Source organism: Bufo gargarizans, chromosome 4, assembly GCF_014858855.1.
Source record: "Bufo gargarizans isolate SCDJY-AF-19 chromosome 4, ASM1485885v1, whole genome shotgun sequence".
NCBI classification, from domain to species: domain Eukaryota; kingdom Metazoa; phylum Chordata; class Amphibia; order Anura; family Bufonidae; genus Bufo; species Bufo gargarizans.
In genome coordinates this window covers 2,436,882-2,455,081 of record NC_058083.1, presented here as the reverse complement: position 1 = coordinate 2,455,081, position 18,200 = coordinate 2,436,882, and the positions used below count along the sequence as shown (strand labels likewise).

The 18,200-nt window shown below is 44.6% G+C and overlaps 1 protein-coding gene across 1 annotated transcript in view; it reads left to right on the top strand.

Annotated features, from left to right (window-relative positions):
* Positions 1 to 3,179, top strand: part of LOC122934001 (vomeronasal type-2 receptor 26-like) — a 44,558-nt gene extending 41,379 nt beyond the window's left edge. Inside the window, exon 5 of the mRNA XM_044289119.1 lies at positions 2,281 to 3,179. Within this exon, the coding sequence (XP_044145054.1) occupies positions 2,281 to 3,179 (899 nt within the window). The remainder of the gene's footprint in view (positions 1 to 2,280) is intronic.
* Positions 3,180 to 18,200: the final 15,021 nt, after the last annotated feature.

The window sequence follows — 18,200 nt, the reverse complement described above, 5'->3', positions numbered from 1 at the left end:
TAACAACTCGGGTCTGCTCTGCATCCGCTGGTGGCTGTGGACCAAACAAAAGCTTCTCCAACAAGCATGGGGTGCCGCAGAGTATATTGTTTTGCCTTTCAGCTCTCATCAACATTCCTGGAAGCAATACTCATTCCTCTGGACAGGATCATGGCCTTGGATGCAATCAGCTTCACTGGGCTGTAGTTCTGGTCACCGAAGGGTGCTTCCACACCTGGATGTCGATGGATTCTCCTCACACACAGCCCCTGGATCCTCTTCCAAGCTCTCCCCAAGATGGCTGCTCTATCTATTCCTCTCCAGGCTTTTGTAACTCCGCCTCTCATAAATATGGAAAACATACAGTCTGTTAGCTGTTTTTAGGAAACAGCAGCATCTTGTGGCCAAACAGAAGAATGTCAGTCCATATATTGAACTCAGGTTTTGTTAGTAGACTGGCACACTATATCTGGTAGAAAGTAGAGGACAGACAAGTTATATTAAGTAGGTAATAATTTATTCTCCCTATTAGAGTTAAAAAAAAATGATAGAAAAATGGAAAATACTAAATAAAAAATGAATCTAGTATAAAAATGAAATATAAAAATGGAATATAAAAAGTAAGCTGTCGCCACAAAGGGAGGTAATAGCCACAAAGGGAAATTTAGTTTGACCAAAAATGAGTCAGTTAGACGGGTTAGCATCTAAACAACTCTGGGTTTCCATATATTTAACTTAATTTACACAGTGTTCAGACAATTATAGCTGTTTCCCCATCTCACACAAACAGCACTCATGGATTGCAGTCAACACAGTGGACAAGTCACAGAGTGGGGAGGTGGGGGGCAACAGAACTGAAAAAAGGAGCAGAGCCCACAGCACACAATATTTCCCATGCGGAAGGAGCAGGGAAAGAAAGAGGCAGGTTCAGGATAGATGAGGGCACATAGCTGGGTCATGCCAACTAAGTGTGGTGTCAGAGGAACCACCGACTCCTGGCTGTGGGTGTCTGATGTCAGTTGAAATGATGTTGAAGACCAAGTCAACTATTCAAAGACAGCTGTATTACTGGTCAAAACATAATCGCTGGTTGACAGTGGCAGCTCTGGCCTGTTGCTGTGACTGCTGCTACTACACCCTCACCCTTTTTCTACTGCTACTTCTAACAGCAACATTTGTGCCACTGCCGGTTCCCTCGGGGGCTCTGGCACCTGTGTGTTGGACATACTGTACAGTAGCAATAATAAAGTAAGAATAAAGGAAAATAATAAAATAAGTTATTCAGTATCAATTTGAGCACCACAATAACAGTAGTAATACACAGCTTATTCACCTCAATTTGAGAATGAAGGCGTAATTGAATTGCATATTAATTCAACAAGGGGGAGAGGGGGGTCAAAAACTGTTAAATTAGACAGCTTATTTACCCCAATTTCAGAAGCAATGAAAAATGAAATTGCTTTTCTATTATATTCAGTTAGGTACCTCTGTGCAGGGATTGATGCAAAGTGAGCTGTTTCCTATGGATTCCCTCAGCTTCAGATTACACTGCCTGCGCTGTCCCTAAACTCTCCCTATGATCTCTCTACAATGTTTAAAAACTCTCCTTATGCTTTCCCTGCACTGTCTCTGCACTGTCCCTGCAGTCTCCTTATACATGGTTCTTCAATTTAAGCTTTGTTAAACACTGACCCTAGCACTTGGCACATCCAATGTTCAGTTCACTGTAAAATGGCTGGGACTGGGCGGGACAAGGATTTTTATAGGGCTATGACATCACAGGGGATGGCTATCTGCTGATTGGCTGGCTGCACTGCATTATGGGTCATCTCTTGTTCCCGTGCTTCTTACTTCACTTTGTAACACGTCACCGCCATAAAAAAAAGAAAAAAGAAGATGCTTTGCTTTGCCCAACACAAGTGAGGACACTGCAAAAGGGTTTGCTGAAATCCAGGAAGGCAATATCCATGGTGCAACTTTCATAAAACACTTTTGCGTTATAGTGAAAAAATTCAACAAGATTGATCTGACATGATCTGCCCTTTTCCAGCCATGCTGTATCTAACAAGTTGCTGTCTTTAGGTGGTGACTATTATCGTTTTCAGGAGGGTTTCCATTTTTTTACTACTGCTACATCAATGCAATTTTCTATATAAAAATACAATTATAAGCTGTTAAACTATAAACTGTCATGGTGTTCAATACAATCTATTCTTTCACTTTCAGTAACTGTCCATTTTTATTAACTTTTTTAAATGTTGACAAAAACGGGAAAAAAACAACATATTTTCTTTTTTACAGATATGGAAGGATGTTTGAAGTGTCCTGAAGACCAGTGGTCTAATGAGAGAAGAGACGCCTGTATCTCGCGACCACTTGACTTCCTGTCATATGAAGATACTTTGGGATTATCTCTTATTATTATCAATCTCTTCTTCTGTTTTCTGACGGTCGTTGTGTTGGGGATATTTATAAAGCACAAGAACACGTCAATTGTGAAAGCCAATAACCAGAACCTGAGCTACATCCTGCTCCTGTCTCTGCTCTTCTCATTCCTATGTCCTCTCTTATTCATTGGACATCCCACAAGGATGTCATGTCTGCTCCGACAAGTGACTTTTGGGATAATCTTTAGTGTTGCAGTTTCTTCAATTTTAGCTAAAACTGTCACTGTAGTCTTGGCTTTTCATGCCATCCAACCAGGCAGGGTACTATGGCAGTGGCTGAGGAGACGTCTGGCCACATCATTACTCATTACTGGTACAATAGGAGAGGTTGTGATCTCTGTTTTCTGGTTGTCTTTCTCTCCACCATTCCCAGATCATAACACTGAGATAGAGGTTGGAAAAATAATATTACAGTGTGATGAGGGATCTGCCATTGCTTTCTACATGTCCATTGGCTACATTGGATTCCTGTCTGTGCTAAGCTTTATTGTAGCCTTCTTGGCCAGAAAACTTCCAGATACTTTCAATGAGGCTCAGTACATCACCTTCAGCATGCTGGTCTTCTGCAGTGTGTGGATCTCCTTCCTCCCAGCCTATCTCAGCACCAAGGGGAAATACATGGTGGCTGTGGAAGTTTTTGCCATCTCATCTTCCAGTGCTGGACTTCTGGGCTGTATCTTCATTCCCAAATGTTACATTATTCTAATGAGGCCAGAACTGAACACAAAACCAAATCTAATTTTTAAACAATAGCATCATTTTACAGTTTGCAGTAGTGTAAAATTTTCAGTTCACCTTAGGGGAAAAGCCATATTACTTGATGATATATACCGTGGGGGGTTAGATCTACTCCGGGGGTCATTGACATAAATATATTTGCCTGACACCAAGTTTAAGGTCCAAACATCGCTTTTATTTGGCACCTCAGCAAAACAAACATAAATCATACAAAATAAACACCTGTCCGGCTGGGCTCTAACTAAAAAAGGTATCTTCCTACCTTACTTAAAGCACCGTTCGCACCCGGCCTCGGTGGAGTGTGGCACAGTAGTCCCTCCGACTCCGGCCTCGTGACCCTTGCACCCAGGCATCACGGCATCCCCCAATGCTCTGGCTAGCACCTAGCCCCGTGGTCCCTCAGCCAGCCCGGCTGAGACCACTAATACAGAGCCTCCAGCGGGGCCATGTTGCACAACAAATCTCCTCCCCCTGGACTGACCCCCTGGGAGGTGCTTTATGCCAGCCCGAGCACCACCGGCTGGTCTCACCTGTGGTGGAATAGGGGTGTGGACTGCACTATCCACCCCTTCCTTGCCTCTCCACTCTTTGAGATCTGTCACTATCTCTAATACATAAACATACAAACCAGTTTTTGGTACGTTAATAAGTTAATAGACTAAAGTAAACCAACCAAGAATTTGCATAAGTAATACAAAAGTGTCTACGTTTTAGCAATTTACCCTACAGCAAACGCCACTGTGATAGATTTAGCACATCTTTTTACTCCCTGTTCCAAATTTAGGCTGAGTAGTTGTATCCGCTACTCTGGATGTGTAAGTCAATAATCACAATCGGACACTTTACTAAAGGGTTATTCTAATATGAGACAATGGGGACATATCGCTAGGATATGCCCTCATTGTCTGATAGGTGCAGGTCCTACCTCTGAGACCTGCACCTATACCGAGAATGGAGCATGGAAGGTGGAGGCCGGAGGACCTCTCGCTGCACTAGTGAATGGGAGAGCACCACTCCCATTCATTTCTATGGGACAGATGGAAATAGCCGAGCCAGTGCGCCCTCCACAATTTTGGGGCTCCGTTCTCGGTGTAGGTTCGGGTCCCAGAGGTGGGATCTTTACCTATCAGACAATGGGGGCAAATCCCAGTGACATGCCCCCATTGTCTGTGATGGGAATACCCCTTTAATAACTACTTTAATATATGATATAGTATAAAATAGGCAAGTAGATGATAAAAGAAAAAGTATAAGCACCAAATAACAATAATGAAGTATAATAATACTAATTAAAATCAAACTATGCAGTAATAGATAGCATACAATAAAGGCTGTGAAAAGGTAATCACTAATAATAAAAAAAAAATGGATGTTTCTTAGAGAAATAAAGCATAGGTAATCATAAGAATAACTGGTTACGTATTTGATCTCATGGTCTGCATTTCCTTCAGTTTGCTTTTTACGAAAGAGCACCAGGCCAAGTGGCTTTTTCCTGATTAAAATGACGGTAAGGGCATGGTCCTAGGCACACAACATCAGTTGGCCCATAGGAGAGACTCAACTCAATGTTACATGGTTTGCCTTTTTTATACAGATTTTTATATACGTGTTCCCAATGATTACTCCCTGGTGAGTTATGACTAGATATTGGCATAAATGTCAGTAGGTTTTCCCTGACTCTACTTTCCTGGGAATCTATGAGGTTCACATCATTGCTACTTCTTGGCAGATCGCATACCATCTGCCTCTGAGGGTGTATCCCATAAATATTACCATATAGATGTAATTCCTGCTCTTGGAGGACATGAGCACACAACCCATTAACATACAGATACATCATTAATATACAGTGTGGCCCACAAAAAAGTACGTAGACTGCCTCCAATATCTCCAGACCTGACCTGCCTAATAGTACGTCTGTCTTCATTGTCAACAGCAACCAATCAAAGCTCAGCTTTCAGTTCCCACAGGGCTCTGAGAACATGAAAGCTGAGCTCTGATTGGTTGCTGTGGAAGATGAAGGCAGATGTACTATTAGGCAGTTTGGTTTGGAGATATTGGAGGTTGCCTACTTTTTAGTGTGCCACCCTGTATACATAGAAGTAGCTAATGTGATAACATGAGAACTACTGAAGGATACACCTTCTGCTTATAATGAACCCAGGTGACCCTCACAAGGGACCAAAACTGAAATAGATATTTAAAGATATATGTGACTATAGGAATAGACACCCATATATGTCCACATTATTTTATATTTGAGCTCTTTTACACTGTACACAGCCATAAAAATAGGTATGACTGTTACAGTAGCTATTAGACAGCATTAGTAAATGTGAGACAGTCTCTCAGATTGTGAGCCCTATTGCTAAGTATGAGTGATGATCTCTGAAGAGCGTTGTTGAATATGTCAGAATTTGCACTATGTAAAGGAACTACAAAAAAATGCATGAGAATTAGAGATGAGCAAAACAATTCTAAACAAATTGGATTTACCTACTATTGATTCCAGCCAACTTCAGATCTTTTGCTTCAGACAAATGTCTCCAAACAGCATCCACCATTTTACTGGTCAGGAGACAGAGAAGAACACATCTGCCACCAAAAAGGGATACTTTGAGGACCATATTATGATTTAAAAAAAAAACTGAGTATGTTATTAAACAGGCTGTGACCCGCTACTATCGTGCATTTATCCATAGCCAAGTCACTATCACTCTGACATCACTAATGCCGTCTTTAAAGGGGTTGGATACTGTCAGAACTATTGGGAATAAAAAGAGTCCATAATATAAGACCTATACAGGTATATGAATAGGAACATTAAGGGAAGCCATTTTGTCTGATTTTGTCTTATTCAAGAGGGTAATATAAGTTCAAACCCTTGTGAACTTAGAATCACTAACTCAGATTAGACTTGTGTATAGACTTAGGAGGGTTTGCATAGTCTGCTCTTGTGTGAGAAGTAATGTATACAGGTCTAGTAAAATGTATTTACCCAGATAAGACACTGAAGTAGAGATGTGTGATAGAGGAAAGGCTGGATTCCACTGAGGTACATTTAAGAAATGGAGGATAACACCATATGTGTGTCTCCTGAACGAGTGAAAGATGTCTGTCTGGAAGGGGATGTTCTTACAATCTACCTACATCCAGAAACTACTGACCCTACTGGGTTTAGTGGCCATGAACAATTCCTAGTGGGGATTGAAAAGGTGGATGATGAGGTGTTCTTCCCAGTACAAGTGAATGACCTAGGAAGAACTAAAAGGGCTAAATTGGATTTGCGCCATGAAAATAGTTACATTACTAGGGGTCTACTAAATCAATTGGCCAATCCAAAAGTAATTCGGTATTCAAATCCCCAGGATAATTAGGTCCATGACTTGGATAATGACTCTGATAACCATAATATAATTGCAAAATGTATGTTAACCATTTCCATTGCAGGTAAATCAGCAACTCATTTCCTGGATCATCCCTAAAAACGGATCTCACAAGCGGACCCAGAAACGCCGGTGTGAAAATAGCCTAAGGCTACTTTCACCCTGGCGTTTTGAATTCCGTTTGTGAGATCCGTTTCAGGGCTCTCACAAACGGTTCAAAACGGATCAGTTTAGCCCCAATACATTCTGAATGGATAAGGATCCGTTCAGAATGCGTCAGTTTGGCTCCGTTCAGTTTGGCCCAGCCGTTACTTTCAATGTAAGTCAGGACGGATCCGCTTTTACTTAGACTTATTTTTTAAAAGAATAACGCAAACGGATCCGTTCTGAACGGATACAAGCGTTTGCATTATAGGTGCGGATCCGTCTGTGCAGATACCAGACGGATCTGCACCTAACGCAGGTGGGAAAGTAGCCTTAGTTATAAAGCATTGATAGGCCAATGGAGTATTTTACCGTATGAAGGCAAAAGAAATGCATGACAAAACCAGCTCTGCTGCATAATGTAGCTGGTTTTACGTGGGAAATGCTTTTCTGGTGCCTGCAGTTCTGAGTAAAAGTACATAGTTATGGTTGGACTGCGCACATTGGGGTATACCTTCTTGTTCTTGCATTAGTCTTCAGCCTGTGGCTCTCTAGACCTGGTGGAAGTACAAATTTAGGCGGTTTGGGGGTGGAGGGAGGTTGGGGGGGGCGGCGACGGGGAGGGGGCCCCATGGATCAGTTCTGCACCAGGGCCCCATGGATTGTGTGTACGCCACTGCCAATCAGGTGTCATCTGCTTTGGATCCATTCCTGTTTTTTGGCCTTAGCAATACTGATAGATTACTGAGCATATGATGACCATGTGAAGGGGATGGTGAAAAGACAGGATCCATTGTTTTAGGTTATTTTTATGACGGATAAGAATAAGAGAAAATAAACCTCTCCAATCTGTGAGGGGGACACTAATTGTACAGAACAGGTTCTGTAGAAGTCCATGTGAAATCAGCTAATGACAGTGTAAAAGGAGTGTGTTCTGTCACTTTACAGTACAGTCTTGGGCCACTCCACGGTTCTTTATACCTGGTGCTAAAATTGAGCTGTAAGGCTGAGTTCACACTTGAGTTATTTGGTCAGTTCTGGCCCCTTAACTGGCCAAATAAGTGAAGTGTGCAGTGATTCTAAGAGGGACGCCTGTCATCTGCATGTCATACTGACTCACAGTATTATTTCACTAACCCAGCGGACCCCCTATGCGTGTTACTGCAAGGCAAAGTGTTCTACACCAATATACAGGCTCATTGCAGAAAGGAATGGCAAGCTGCCACCCTCTTCTCCTGATGCAGATGAAGCCCCTTCTGCACCCGGCTCCCAAGTGCGATTGTCTTCATCTTCATCGAGTAGTGTCTGCACGTCAGTGATGTCTTTCTCAATGGTCTCTGGGTCAGGAGCCTGACCGCTCGCAGCACCATCTCCCAAGCCACTCGCCTTATTACTACTTGCCTGCCTAGCGGAGGAAGCGTCGGATGTCTCCTCCAGATCTTGGCTGGGCAGTAGCTGCTGACTGTCCTCTAGTACCTTGTCCTCGCTGTATAGTGGAGCTGAGCCCACAGCATACAATACTTCTGTGGATGAGGAAACAGCAAAGGATAGAGGCAGGTTGAGGACAAGTGAGGGCACAGGAACTGCTCCCGGTCCATGCCAACTAAGGGTTGTGTCTGACAAACCCACCGACTGTTGGCTGGGGGTGTCTGATGTCACTTGGGATGAAGTGGATGACCGAGTTAACCAATCAAAAACTTGTGGGTTGCTGGTCAAGACATGAGCGCTAGATGACCCTGGGAGCTCAGGCCTCTCGCTGCAACTCCTGCTTTCACGCCCCCTTACTCTGCTGCGACCTCTGCCTGCGCCAGAAACATTTAGGCCTCTGCCACTCCTCTGTGCATGGCCTGGCACTTCTCTATCTAACATACTTTTAGATGAGCTAAATAAATTAAAAGCAAATTAAAACACCCCCTAAAAGAAGCAAATATATTTTTCTTTTTGTACTAAAATAGGCCACTAAACGCTTTCAACACATATAACTGCAGAAGTGAACTGAGGATGTATTTTTCTTTCTGTACTGAAATAGGCCAGTAAATGCTTTTAGCAGAAATAACTGCAGAAGCGAAATGCGTATATATTTTTCCTTTTCGTACTGCAATAGGCCACTAAACTCTTCTCACAACAGTGAAGTGCGTATATTTATTTTCCTTTTTGTACTGAAATAGGTCACTGAACGCTTTTACCACAAATAACTGCAGAAGTGAAATGCGTATATATTTATTCTTTTTCCACAGATATACAGATGTAACAGTGTTAGCACTCTAGCTCTTAACTCAAATTTCTTAACTCATCGCGTTATCTTGAGACAAAAGCAATTGAAAAGCAATTGAAGGTGTTTGCTTAGATTAGATAACACAACTCTACTCCATCCGTAAGCTTTTCAAAATAGCACTTGCACTCCAATAACAATAACAAATTGTTGGAATCCCACAGCTGTATAATGGCTATTTGGATCCCCAAATAATCTTTCCCTGCACTTGTAAATCACTTTTTTTTTTCACAATGAGGTTTTTCTAAAACAATTCCCGACGTCTCTCCCTGCACTAAAATGCTGTGAAATGTGAAATGATTCCTCTCTATCCTTTCCCTGCACGTATTAATTGTTTCTTTAGTTTTTTTTTCGCAATGAGTTTTTTCCTATTGCTGTCCCTAGCGCCTTCACACGCCTGCACTCTGACTCTAAGAAGGCCGCTGGCTGGCTGCTGATTGGCTGGTCAGCCTGCCTTCCCAGAGTTCCTTGCCCCATGTCCTTACACATGTAGATGTAAATATAGCCGCCATTTTAGGAAAATTGCGATTCGTTACCATTCGTGGTGAATCAAATTTTTCCTGAAATTCTGATCAAATTCCGCTTTGTCAGCTTTGATTCGCTAATCTCTAAATATAACCAACAATTAACCCTGCTTTGCTTGTAGGTAATTAGATCTAGTTTTGTTCAAGCTTTATAAAGGCAAGGAGATCTAATTACCTACAAGGAAAGCAGGGTTAATTGTTGGTTATATTTTGCTGCCAGAAACAATTCTAAGCACGGCACTATAAAAGTAATAATGGGCTCATGGGAATGATATAAAGTTACACTGATAATACATAATAGTAGTGAGTGGGGCACAGTGCAGACATTGCAAAACTACCTAAGCTAACCAGGACCTCCAAGTCCTAGGGTTAATAAAATATCTGAGCTTGGGAGTATACTATATAATATTAAACTTTTGGGGTTTTAAAAGTAATAATAAAAAACTCTTATAGGTCTTTGTTTACCTCAAGTGCCCATGAAGGTGCTGCTTGAGACAATCAAATCTTGTCCAGTTGGTTAGGCTCCAGATCAGGGATTTACAAGGTGGAAGTATAGACCTCTGAAAAGTAGTAGGTGCCAACCTGAGAACTTTCGTCTCACGTGCAGATTCTTTGAGACGTTCTCTAAATATCATTGTGTTTATATTAAGAACATAGGAACATGATAACTTTTTGTTAATCTAATGGTGGTGACAGTTCATGATGTCTAATTATATTAGGAATATGATAGCATGGTGATGGGTTGTCAGTCTGATGGTGCTGACAGTTCATACCGGAGGATTTTAATTGGGCTGAGAGTAAAGGGATAGGATAATACTAGTGAATGGATGAAGATCACCCAATTTATTATGCTAGATGGTCCACTGAATAGGTGTAAATATATAAATGTGTACACATAAATATGTATAGAAATACACCTGCGCGCACGTAAAGACGTAGAAGTGCGGATAAAGAGAGAGCAAGCATTCCACGTGGAGGTGTGAATATAAAGAGCAAACAGGGTAAATGTCTGTGGAGGTTCTCATTTATCCAGGTCATGGTATATATCTGTAAAGAATAAATCAAGGCAACTGGACGTACTGTAGATTTCTTGAAAACGTTTCACTCGTTCTTCCAACGAGCTTTCTTAATTCTGAGTGATTGTACAAAAAATTATGGGAATAAATATGTAACTGAATCCACATCTGGTAGTTAGACCCAGCATTGGGTCAAAACAGTCAAGTAAGTGTTTTGGATAAGGAGGCCGATTGGTACAAACGAGGCGTGAAGGATGCCATCTACGTAAAAATGGAGAAGCCAAGCTTGAATAGAGGTGGGGGGGTTAGACATCTATTGTCTGCCACATACAATGCTGTCTTGACACCTTTTTCTGGGAAGTCTTTATCACCTACTGACTCCAATTAGGATAATTGAATCAACACCTTTGACCCAATGCTGGGTCTAATTACCAGATGTGGATTCAGTTACATATTTATTCCCAGAATTTTTTGTACAGTCACTCAGAATTGAGAAAGCTCGTTGGAAGAACGAGTGAAACGTTTTCAAGAAATCTACAGTACGTCCAGTTGCCTTGATTTATTCTTTACAGATAAACAGGGTAAATGTAGGGCTTGATCGCTGGATACAATCATTACAATACTGACATTGTATTACATTGTGTCACCTATGGAGGCGCATCGCATTGCAATAGTGGTGATTGTGTTACAAAAATATATAATAAGGTGATTGATGTCAGTGTTTTTACCTGTAGAAACAAAGCCTCCTCGTGCAGATAGCGCGGTGTGTGAGAAAAAAGCGCGCTGGATAAAAAGGGCAGGGGGAGCAGGTGACAAAGCTTGCTGGCTTTGGGGGGAGCGGCTGGAAGGAGAAGTACGAGCGCAGTGGTACGGTGATATACAGATGTGTTGGGGGTGGATCATGTTATAGCTACATGGGTTGGTAATGATGACTGGTACTAAAAGTAGGTGGACTTGGTAAAATCAAGTGCCTGATGTAAGTGTATGAAGTGGTAATGGGATATGAAGTGGTAATGTGACTGCATGAATTGGGAGTGTTAGATGATATTGGTATATATTAATTAAATAAAGAGCCCTGGTGAGTGATGATATGGTGATATGGTGATATGCTGATGCATAGAGAGTAGGCAATGTAATGTGATGATACCACAGATGGGTGGATGTGATGAACTGACTGGTGTGCTTGCATGAAATGATGATAGTTACATAGTTAATACGGTTGAAAAAGGACATACGTCCATCAAGTTCAACCAAGGGATAGTTGGGTTTGCAAGACTCAGATTTCTACACGTTTTCAAAAGCATTAATGTTTTTTACTTTTAAGAATTCGTCTAAACCCTTTTTGAAACTGTCCACTGTTCCTGCAGTTACAACGTCCTGAGGAAGTCTACTCCACAGATTCAAAGTTCTTACAGTAAAGAAGCTTTGACACTTCTGGAGACTGAACTTTTTCTTCTCCAGTCGGAGGCAGTGACCCCTTGTCTTTTGAGCACATTTTACATGCAACAGTTTTTCTCAGTATTTTTTGTATAGCCCATTTATATGCTTGTATAGGTTAATCATGTTACCCCCTTAGACGTCTCTTCTCAAGACTAAATAAATGTAATTCTGTTAATCTTTCTTCATAACTAAGACCCTCCATGCCCCTTATCAGTTTAGTCGCTTTCCTCTGTACTTTTTCCAGCTGCAGTGCATCCTTACTATGGACTGGAGCCCAGAACTGGACTACATATTCCAGATGAGGCCACACCAACGTTTTTTAAAGTGGTAATATTACATCCCTGCCCCGTGAGTCCATGCCTCGTTTAATGCATGACAATATCCTGGTGGCCTTAGAAGCAGCTGATTGACATTGTATGCTGCTATTTATCCTACCATCTACAAGGACACCCAAATCCTTCTCTATAAGTGACTCTCCCAGTGCTACATCACCTAGGACATATGAAGCACAGAGATTTTTACTTCCAAGATGCAGAACTTTACATTTGTCCACATTGAACCTCATTTGCCAAGTTGATGCCCAATCACTCAGAGTGTTCAAGTCAGCTTGTAGTTTGTGGACATCTTCCATAGACTGTACAGTTCTACACAGCTTAGTGTCATCTGCAAAACTAGATATGGTGCTGTTAATCCTGTCCTCCATATCATTAATACATAAATAAATAATAAAGGACCCAGCACTGAACCTTGGGGTCACCACTTATAACCTGGGACCATTCTGAATAGGAATCATTGACCACAACTCTCTGGACAAGGTCCTTCAGCCAGTTGTCAATTCAATTACAAATAGAGTTGAGCGAACACCTGGATGTTCGGGTTCGAGAAGTTCGGCCGAACTTCCCGGAAATGTTCGGGTTCGGGATCCGAACCCGATCCGAACTTCGTCCCGAACCCGAACCCCATTGAAGTCAATGGGGACCCGAACTTTTCGGCACTAGGAAAGGGCTAGAGGGCTGCAAAAGGCAGCAACATGTAGGTAAATCCCCTGCAAACAAATGTAAATAGGGAAATTAATTAAAATAAAAATAAAATAAATAAAAATTAACCAATATCAATTGGAGAAAGGTCCCATAGCAGAGAATCTGGCTTCACGTCACCCACCACTGGAACAGTCCATTCTCAGATATTTAGGCCCCGGCACCCAGGCAGAGGAGAGATGTCCCGTAACAGAGAATCTGGCTTCATGTCACCAGAGAATCAGTCTTCATGTCATAGCAGAGAATCAGGCTTTACGTCACCCACCACTGTAACAGTCCATTGTCATATATTTAGGCCCAGATACCCAGGCAGAGGAGAGAGGTCCCGTAACAGAGAATCTGGCTTCATGTCAGCAGAGAATCAGTCTGCATGTCATAGCAGAGAATCAGGCTTCACGTCACCCAACATTGGAAGAGTCCATTGGCATATATTTAGGCCCAGGCACCCAGGCAGAGGAGAGAGGTCCCGTAACAGAGAATCTGGCTTCATGTCAGCAAAGAATCAGTCTGCATGTCATAGCAGAGAATCAGGCTTCACGTCACCCAACATTGGAACAGTCCATTGGCATATATTTAGGCCCAGGCACCCAGGCAGAGAAAAGAGGTCCCGTAACAGAGACTCTGGCTTCATGTCAGCAGAGAATCAGTCTGCATGTCATAGCAGAGAATCAGGCTTCACGTCACCAAACATTGGAACAGTCCATTGGCATATATTTAGGCCCAGGCACCCAGGCAGAGGAGAGAGGTCCCGTAACAGAGAATCAGGCTTCACGTCAGCCACCACTGTAACAGTCCATTGTCAGATATTTAGTTTCAGGCACCCAGGCAGAGGACAGAGGTCCCTTAACAGAGAATCTGGCTTCATGTCAGCAGAGAATCAGTTTGCATGTCATAGCAGAGAATCTGGCTTCACGTCACCAAACATTGGAACAGTCCATTGGCATATATTTAGGCCCAGGCACCCAGGCAGAGGAGAGAGGTCCCGTAACAGAGAATCTGGCTTCATGTCAGCAGAGAATCAGTCTGCATGTCATAGCAGAGAATCAGGCTTCACGTCACCCAACATTGGAACAGTCTATTGGCATATATTTAGGCCCAGCACACAGGCAGAGGAGAGAGGTCCCGTAACAGAGAATCTGACTTCATGTCAGCAGAGAATCAGGCTTCACGTCACCCAACATTGGAACAGTCTATTGGCATATATTTAGGCCCCGGCACCCAGACAGAGGAGAGGTTCATTCAACTTTGGGTTGCCTCGCAATATAATGGTAAAATGAAAATAAAAATAGGATTGAATGAGGAAGTGCCCTGGAGTACAATAATATATGGTTAAGGGGAGGTAGTTAATGTCTAATCTGCACAAGGGATGGACAGGTCCTGTGGGATCCATGCCTGGTTCATTTTTATGAACGTCAGCTTGTCCACATTGGCTGTAGACAGGCGGCTGCGTTTGTCTGTAATGACGCCCACTGCCGTGCTGAATACACGTTCAGACAAAACGCTGGCCGCCGGGCAGGCCAGCACCTCCAAGGCATAAAAGGCTAGCTCTGGCCACGTGGACAATTTAGAGACCCAGAAGTTGAATGGGGCCGAACCATCAGTCAGTACGTGGAGGGGTGTGCACACGTACTGTTCCACCATGTTAGTGAAATGTTGCCTCCTGCTAACACGTTGCGTATCAGGTGGTGGTGCAGTTAGCTGTGGCGTGTTGACAAAACTTTTCCACATCTCTGCCATGCTAACCCTGCCCTCAGAGGAGCTGGCCGTGACACAGCTGCCTTGGCAACCTCTTTCTCCTCCTCTGCCTTGGCCTTGGGCTTCCACTTGTTCCCCTGTGACATTTGGGAATGCTCTCAGTAGCGAGTCTACCAAAGTGCGCTTGTACTCGCGCATCTTCCTATCACGCTCCAGTGCAGGAAGTAAGGTGGGCACATTGTCTTTGTACTAAGGATCCAGCAGGGTGGCAACCCAGTAGTCCGCACACGTTAAAATGTGGGCAACTCTTCTGTCGTTGCGCAGGCACTGCAGCATGTAGTCGCTCATGTGTGCCAGGCTGCCCAGGGGTAAGGACAAGCTGTCCTCTGTTGGAGGCGTATCGTCATCGTCCTGCGTTTCCCCCCAGCCACGCACCAGTGATGGGCCCGAGCTGCGTTGGGTGCCACCCCGCTGTGACCATGCTTCATCCTCATCCTCCTCCACCTACTCCACCTCCTCGTCCTCCTCGTCCTCCAGTAGTGGGCCCTGGCTGGCCACATTTGTACCTGGCCTCTGCTGTTGCAAAAAACCTCCCTCTGAGTCACTTCGAAGAGACTGGCCTGAAAGTGCTAAAAATGACCCCTCTTCCTCCTCCTCCTCCTCCTCCTCCTGGGCAACCTCCTCTTCCATCATCGCCCTATGTGTTTTCACATGGAGACATAGAAGTGGTATTGTAATGCTGATAACGGCGTCATCGCCACTGGCCATGTTGGTGGAGTACTCGAAACAGAGCAACAGGGCACACAGGTCTCGCATGGAGGCCCAGTCATTGGTGGTGAAGTGGTGCTGTTCCGCAGTGCGACTGACCCGTGCATGCTGCAGCTGAAACTCCACTATGGCCTGCTGCTGCTCGCACAGTCTGTCCAGCATGTGCAAGGTGGAGTTCCACCTGGTGGGCACGTCGCATATGAGGCGGTGAGCGGGAAGGCCGAAGTTACGTTGTAGTGCAGACAGGCAAGCAGCGGCAGGATGTGAACACCAGAAGCGCGAACAGACGGCCCGCACTTTATGCAGCAGCTCTGACATGTTGGGGTAGTTGTGAATGAACTTCTGCACCACCAAATTCAGCACAAGCAAGCAAGGGATGTGCGTCAAACCGGCTAGTCCCAGAGCTGCAACGAGATTTTGCCCATTATCGCACACCACCAGGCCGGGCTTGAGGATCACCGGCAGCAACCACTCGTCGGTCTGTTGTTCTATACCCCGCCACAACTCCTGTGCGGTGTGGGGCCTGTCCCCCAAACATATGAGTTTCAGAATGGCCTGCTGACGTTTACCCCGGGCTGTGCTGAAGTTGGTGGTGAAGGTGTGTGGCTGACTGGATGAGCAGGTGGAAGAAGAGGAGGAGGAAGCCGAGAAGGAGGAGGTGGCAACAGGAGGCAAAGAATGTTGCCCTGCGATCCTTGGCGGCGGAAGGACGTGCGCCAAACAGCTCTCCGCCTGGGGCCCAGCTGCCACTACATTTACCCAGTGTGCAGTTAGGGAGATATAGCGTCCCTGGCCGTGCTTACTGGTCCACGTATCTGTGGTTAGGTGGACCTTGCCACAGATGGCGTTGCGCAGTGCACCCTTGATTTTATCGGATACTTGGTTGTGCAGGGAAGGCACGGCTCTCTTGGAGAAGTAGTGCCGGCTGGGAACAACATACTGTGGGACAGCAAGCGACATGAGCTGTTTGAAGCTGTCTGTGTCCACCAGCCTAAATGACAGCATTTCATAGGCCAGTAGTTTAGAAATGCTGGCATTCAGGGCCAGGGATCGAGGGTGGCTAGGTGGGAATTTACGCTTTCTCTCAAATGTTTGTGAGATGGAGAGCTGAACGCTGCCGTGTGACATGGTTGAGATGCTTGGTGACGGAGGTGGTGGTGGTGTTGGTGGTACATCCCCTGTTTGCTGGGCGGCAGGTGCCAACGTTCCTCCAGAGGCGGAGGAAGAGGCCGAGGCGGCAGCAGCAGAAGAGGCCGAGGCGGCAGCAGCAGAAGAGGTAGCAGGGGGAGTCTGAGTGACTTCCTTGGTTTTAATGTGTTTACTCCACTGCAGTTCATGCTTTGCATGCAGGTGCCTGGTCATGCAGGTTGTGCTAAGGTTCAGAACGTTATTGCCTCGCTTCAGGCTCTGATGGCACAGCGTGCAAACCACTCGGGTCTTGTCGTCAGCACATTGTTTGAAGAAGTGCCATGCCAGGGAACTCCTTGAAGCTGCCTTTGGGGTGCTCGGTCCAAGATGGCGGCGGTCAGTAGCAGGCGGAGTCTCTTGGCGGCAGGTGTTCTGCTTTTGCCCACTGCTCCCTCTTTTGCTACGCTGTTGGCTCGGTCTCACCACTGCCTCTTCCTCCGAACTGTGAAAGTCAGTGGCACGACCTTCATTCCATGTGGGGTCTAGGACCTCATCGTCCCCTGCATCGTCTTCCACCCAGTCTTGATCCCTGACCTCCTGTTCAGTCTGCACACTGCAGAAAGACGCAGCAGTTGGCACCTGTGTTTCGTCATCATCAGAGACATGCTGAGGTGGTATTCCCATGTCCTCATCATCAGGAAACATAAGTGGTTGTGCGTCAGTGCATTCTATGTCTTTCACCGCTGGGGAAGGGCTAGGTGGATGCCCTTGGGAAACCCTGCCAGCGGAGTCTTCAAACAACATAAGAGACTGCTGCATAACTTGAGGCTCAGACAGTTTCACTGGTATGCATGGGGGTGATGTGACAGACTGATGGGCTTGGTTTTCAGGCGCCATCTGTGCGCTTTCTGCAGAAGACTTGGTGGGGAATAATGTGAACGTGCTGGATCCACTGTCGGCCACCCAATTGACTAATGCCTGTACCTGCTCAGTCCTTACCATCCTTAGAACGGCATTGGGCCCCACCATATATCGCTGTAAATTCTGGCGGCTACTGGGACCTGAGGTAGTTGGTACACTAGGACGTGTGGATGTGGCAGAACGGCCACGTCCTCTCCCAGCACCAGAGGGTCCACTAACACCACCACGACCATGTCCACGTCCGCGTCCCTTACTAGATGTTTTCCTCATTGTTATCGTTTACCACAACAACAAAAATATTATTTGGCCCAATGTATTGTATTCAAATTCAGCTGAATATAAATTTGAGGCCTAGTATTTAGGCGCTGGGTGACCGGTATGGATTTACTGACAGAATTAGACTTGGAAATGCACAGTAGCGTGTGTGTGAAGTTATTCTGAATGACCCTATGTGCACCTTAAATATTATATACCCTTTTAGGGATAGATTTCAAATAGCTCTGATATAGCAGAAACCACTAAATTATGAAATTGCTAAATTGGGAATTGTATTTCAACCCAGAACAAAAAATGTGCTTTGACGGACACTAAATAACTTGCCCAGCCACAACAGTACAGCGGTAACGACAGATTTAGCGGGATATAAATTTGAGGCCTAGTATTTAGGCGCTGGGTGACCGGTATGGATTTACTGACAGAATTAGA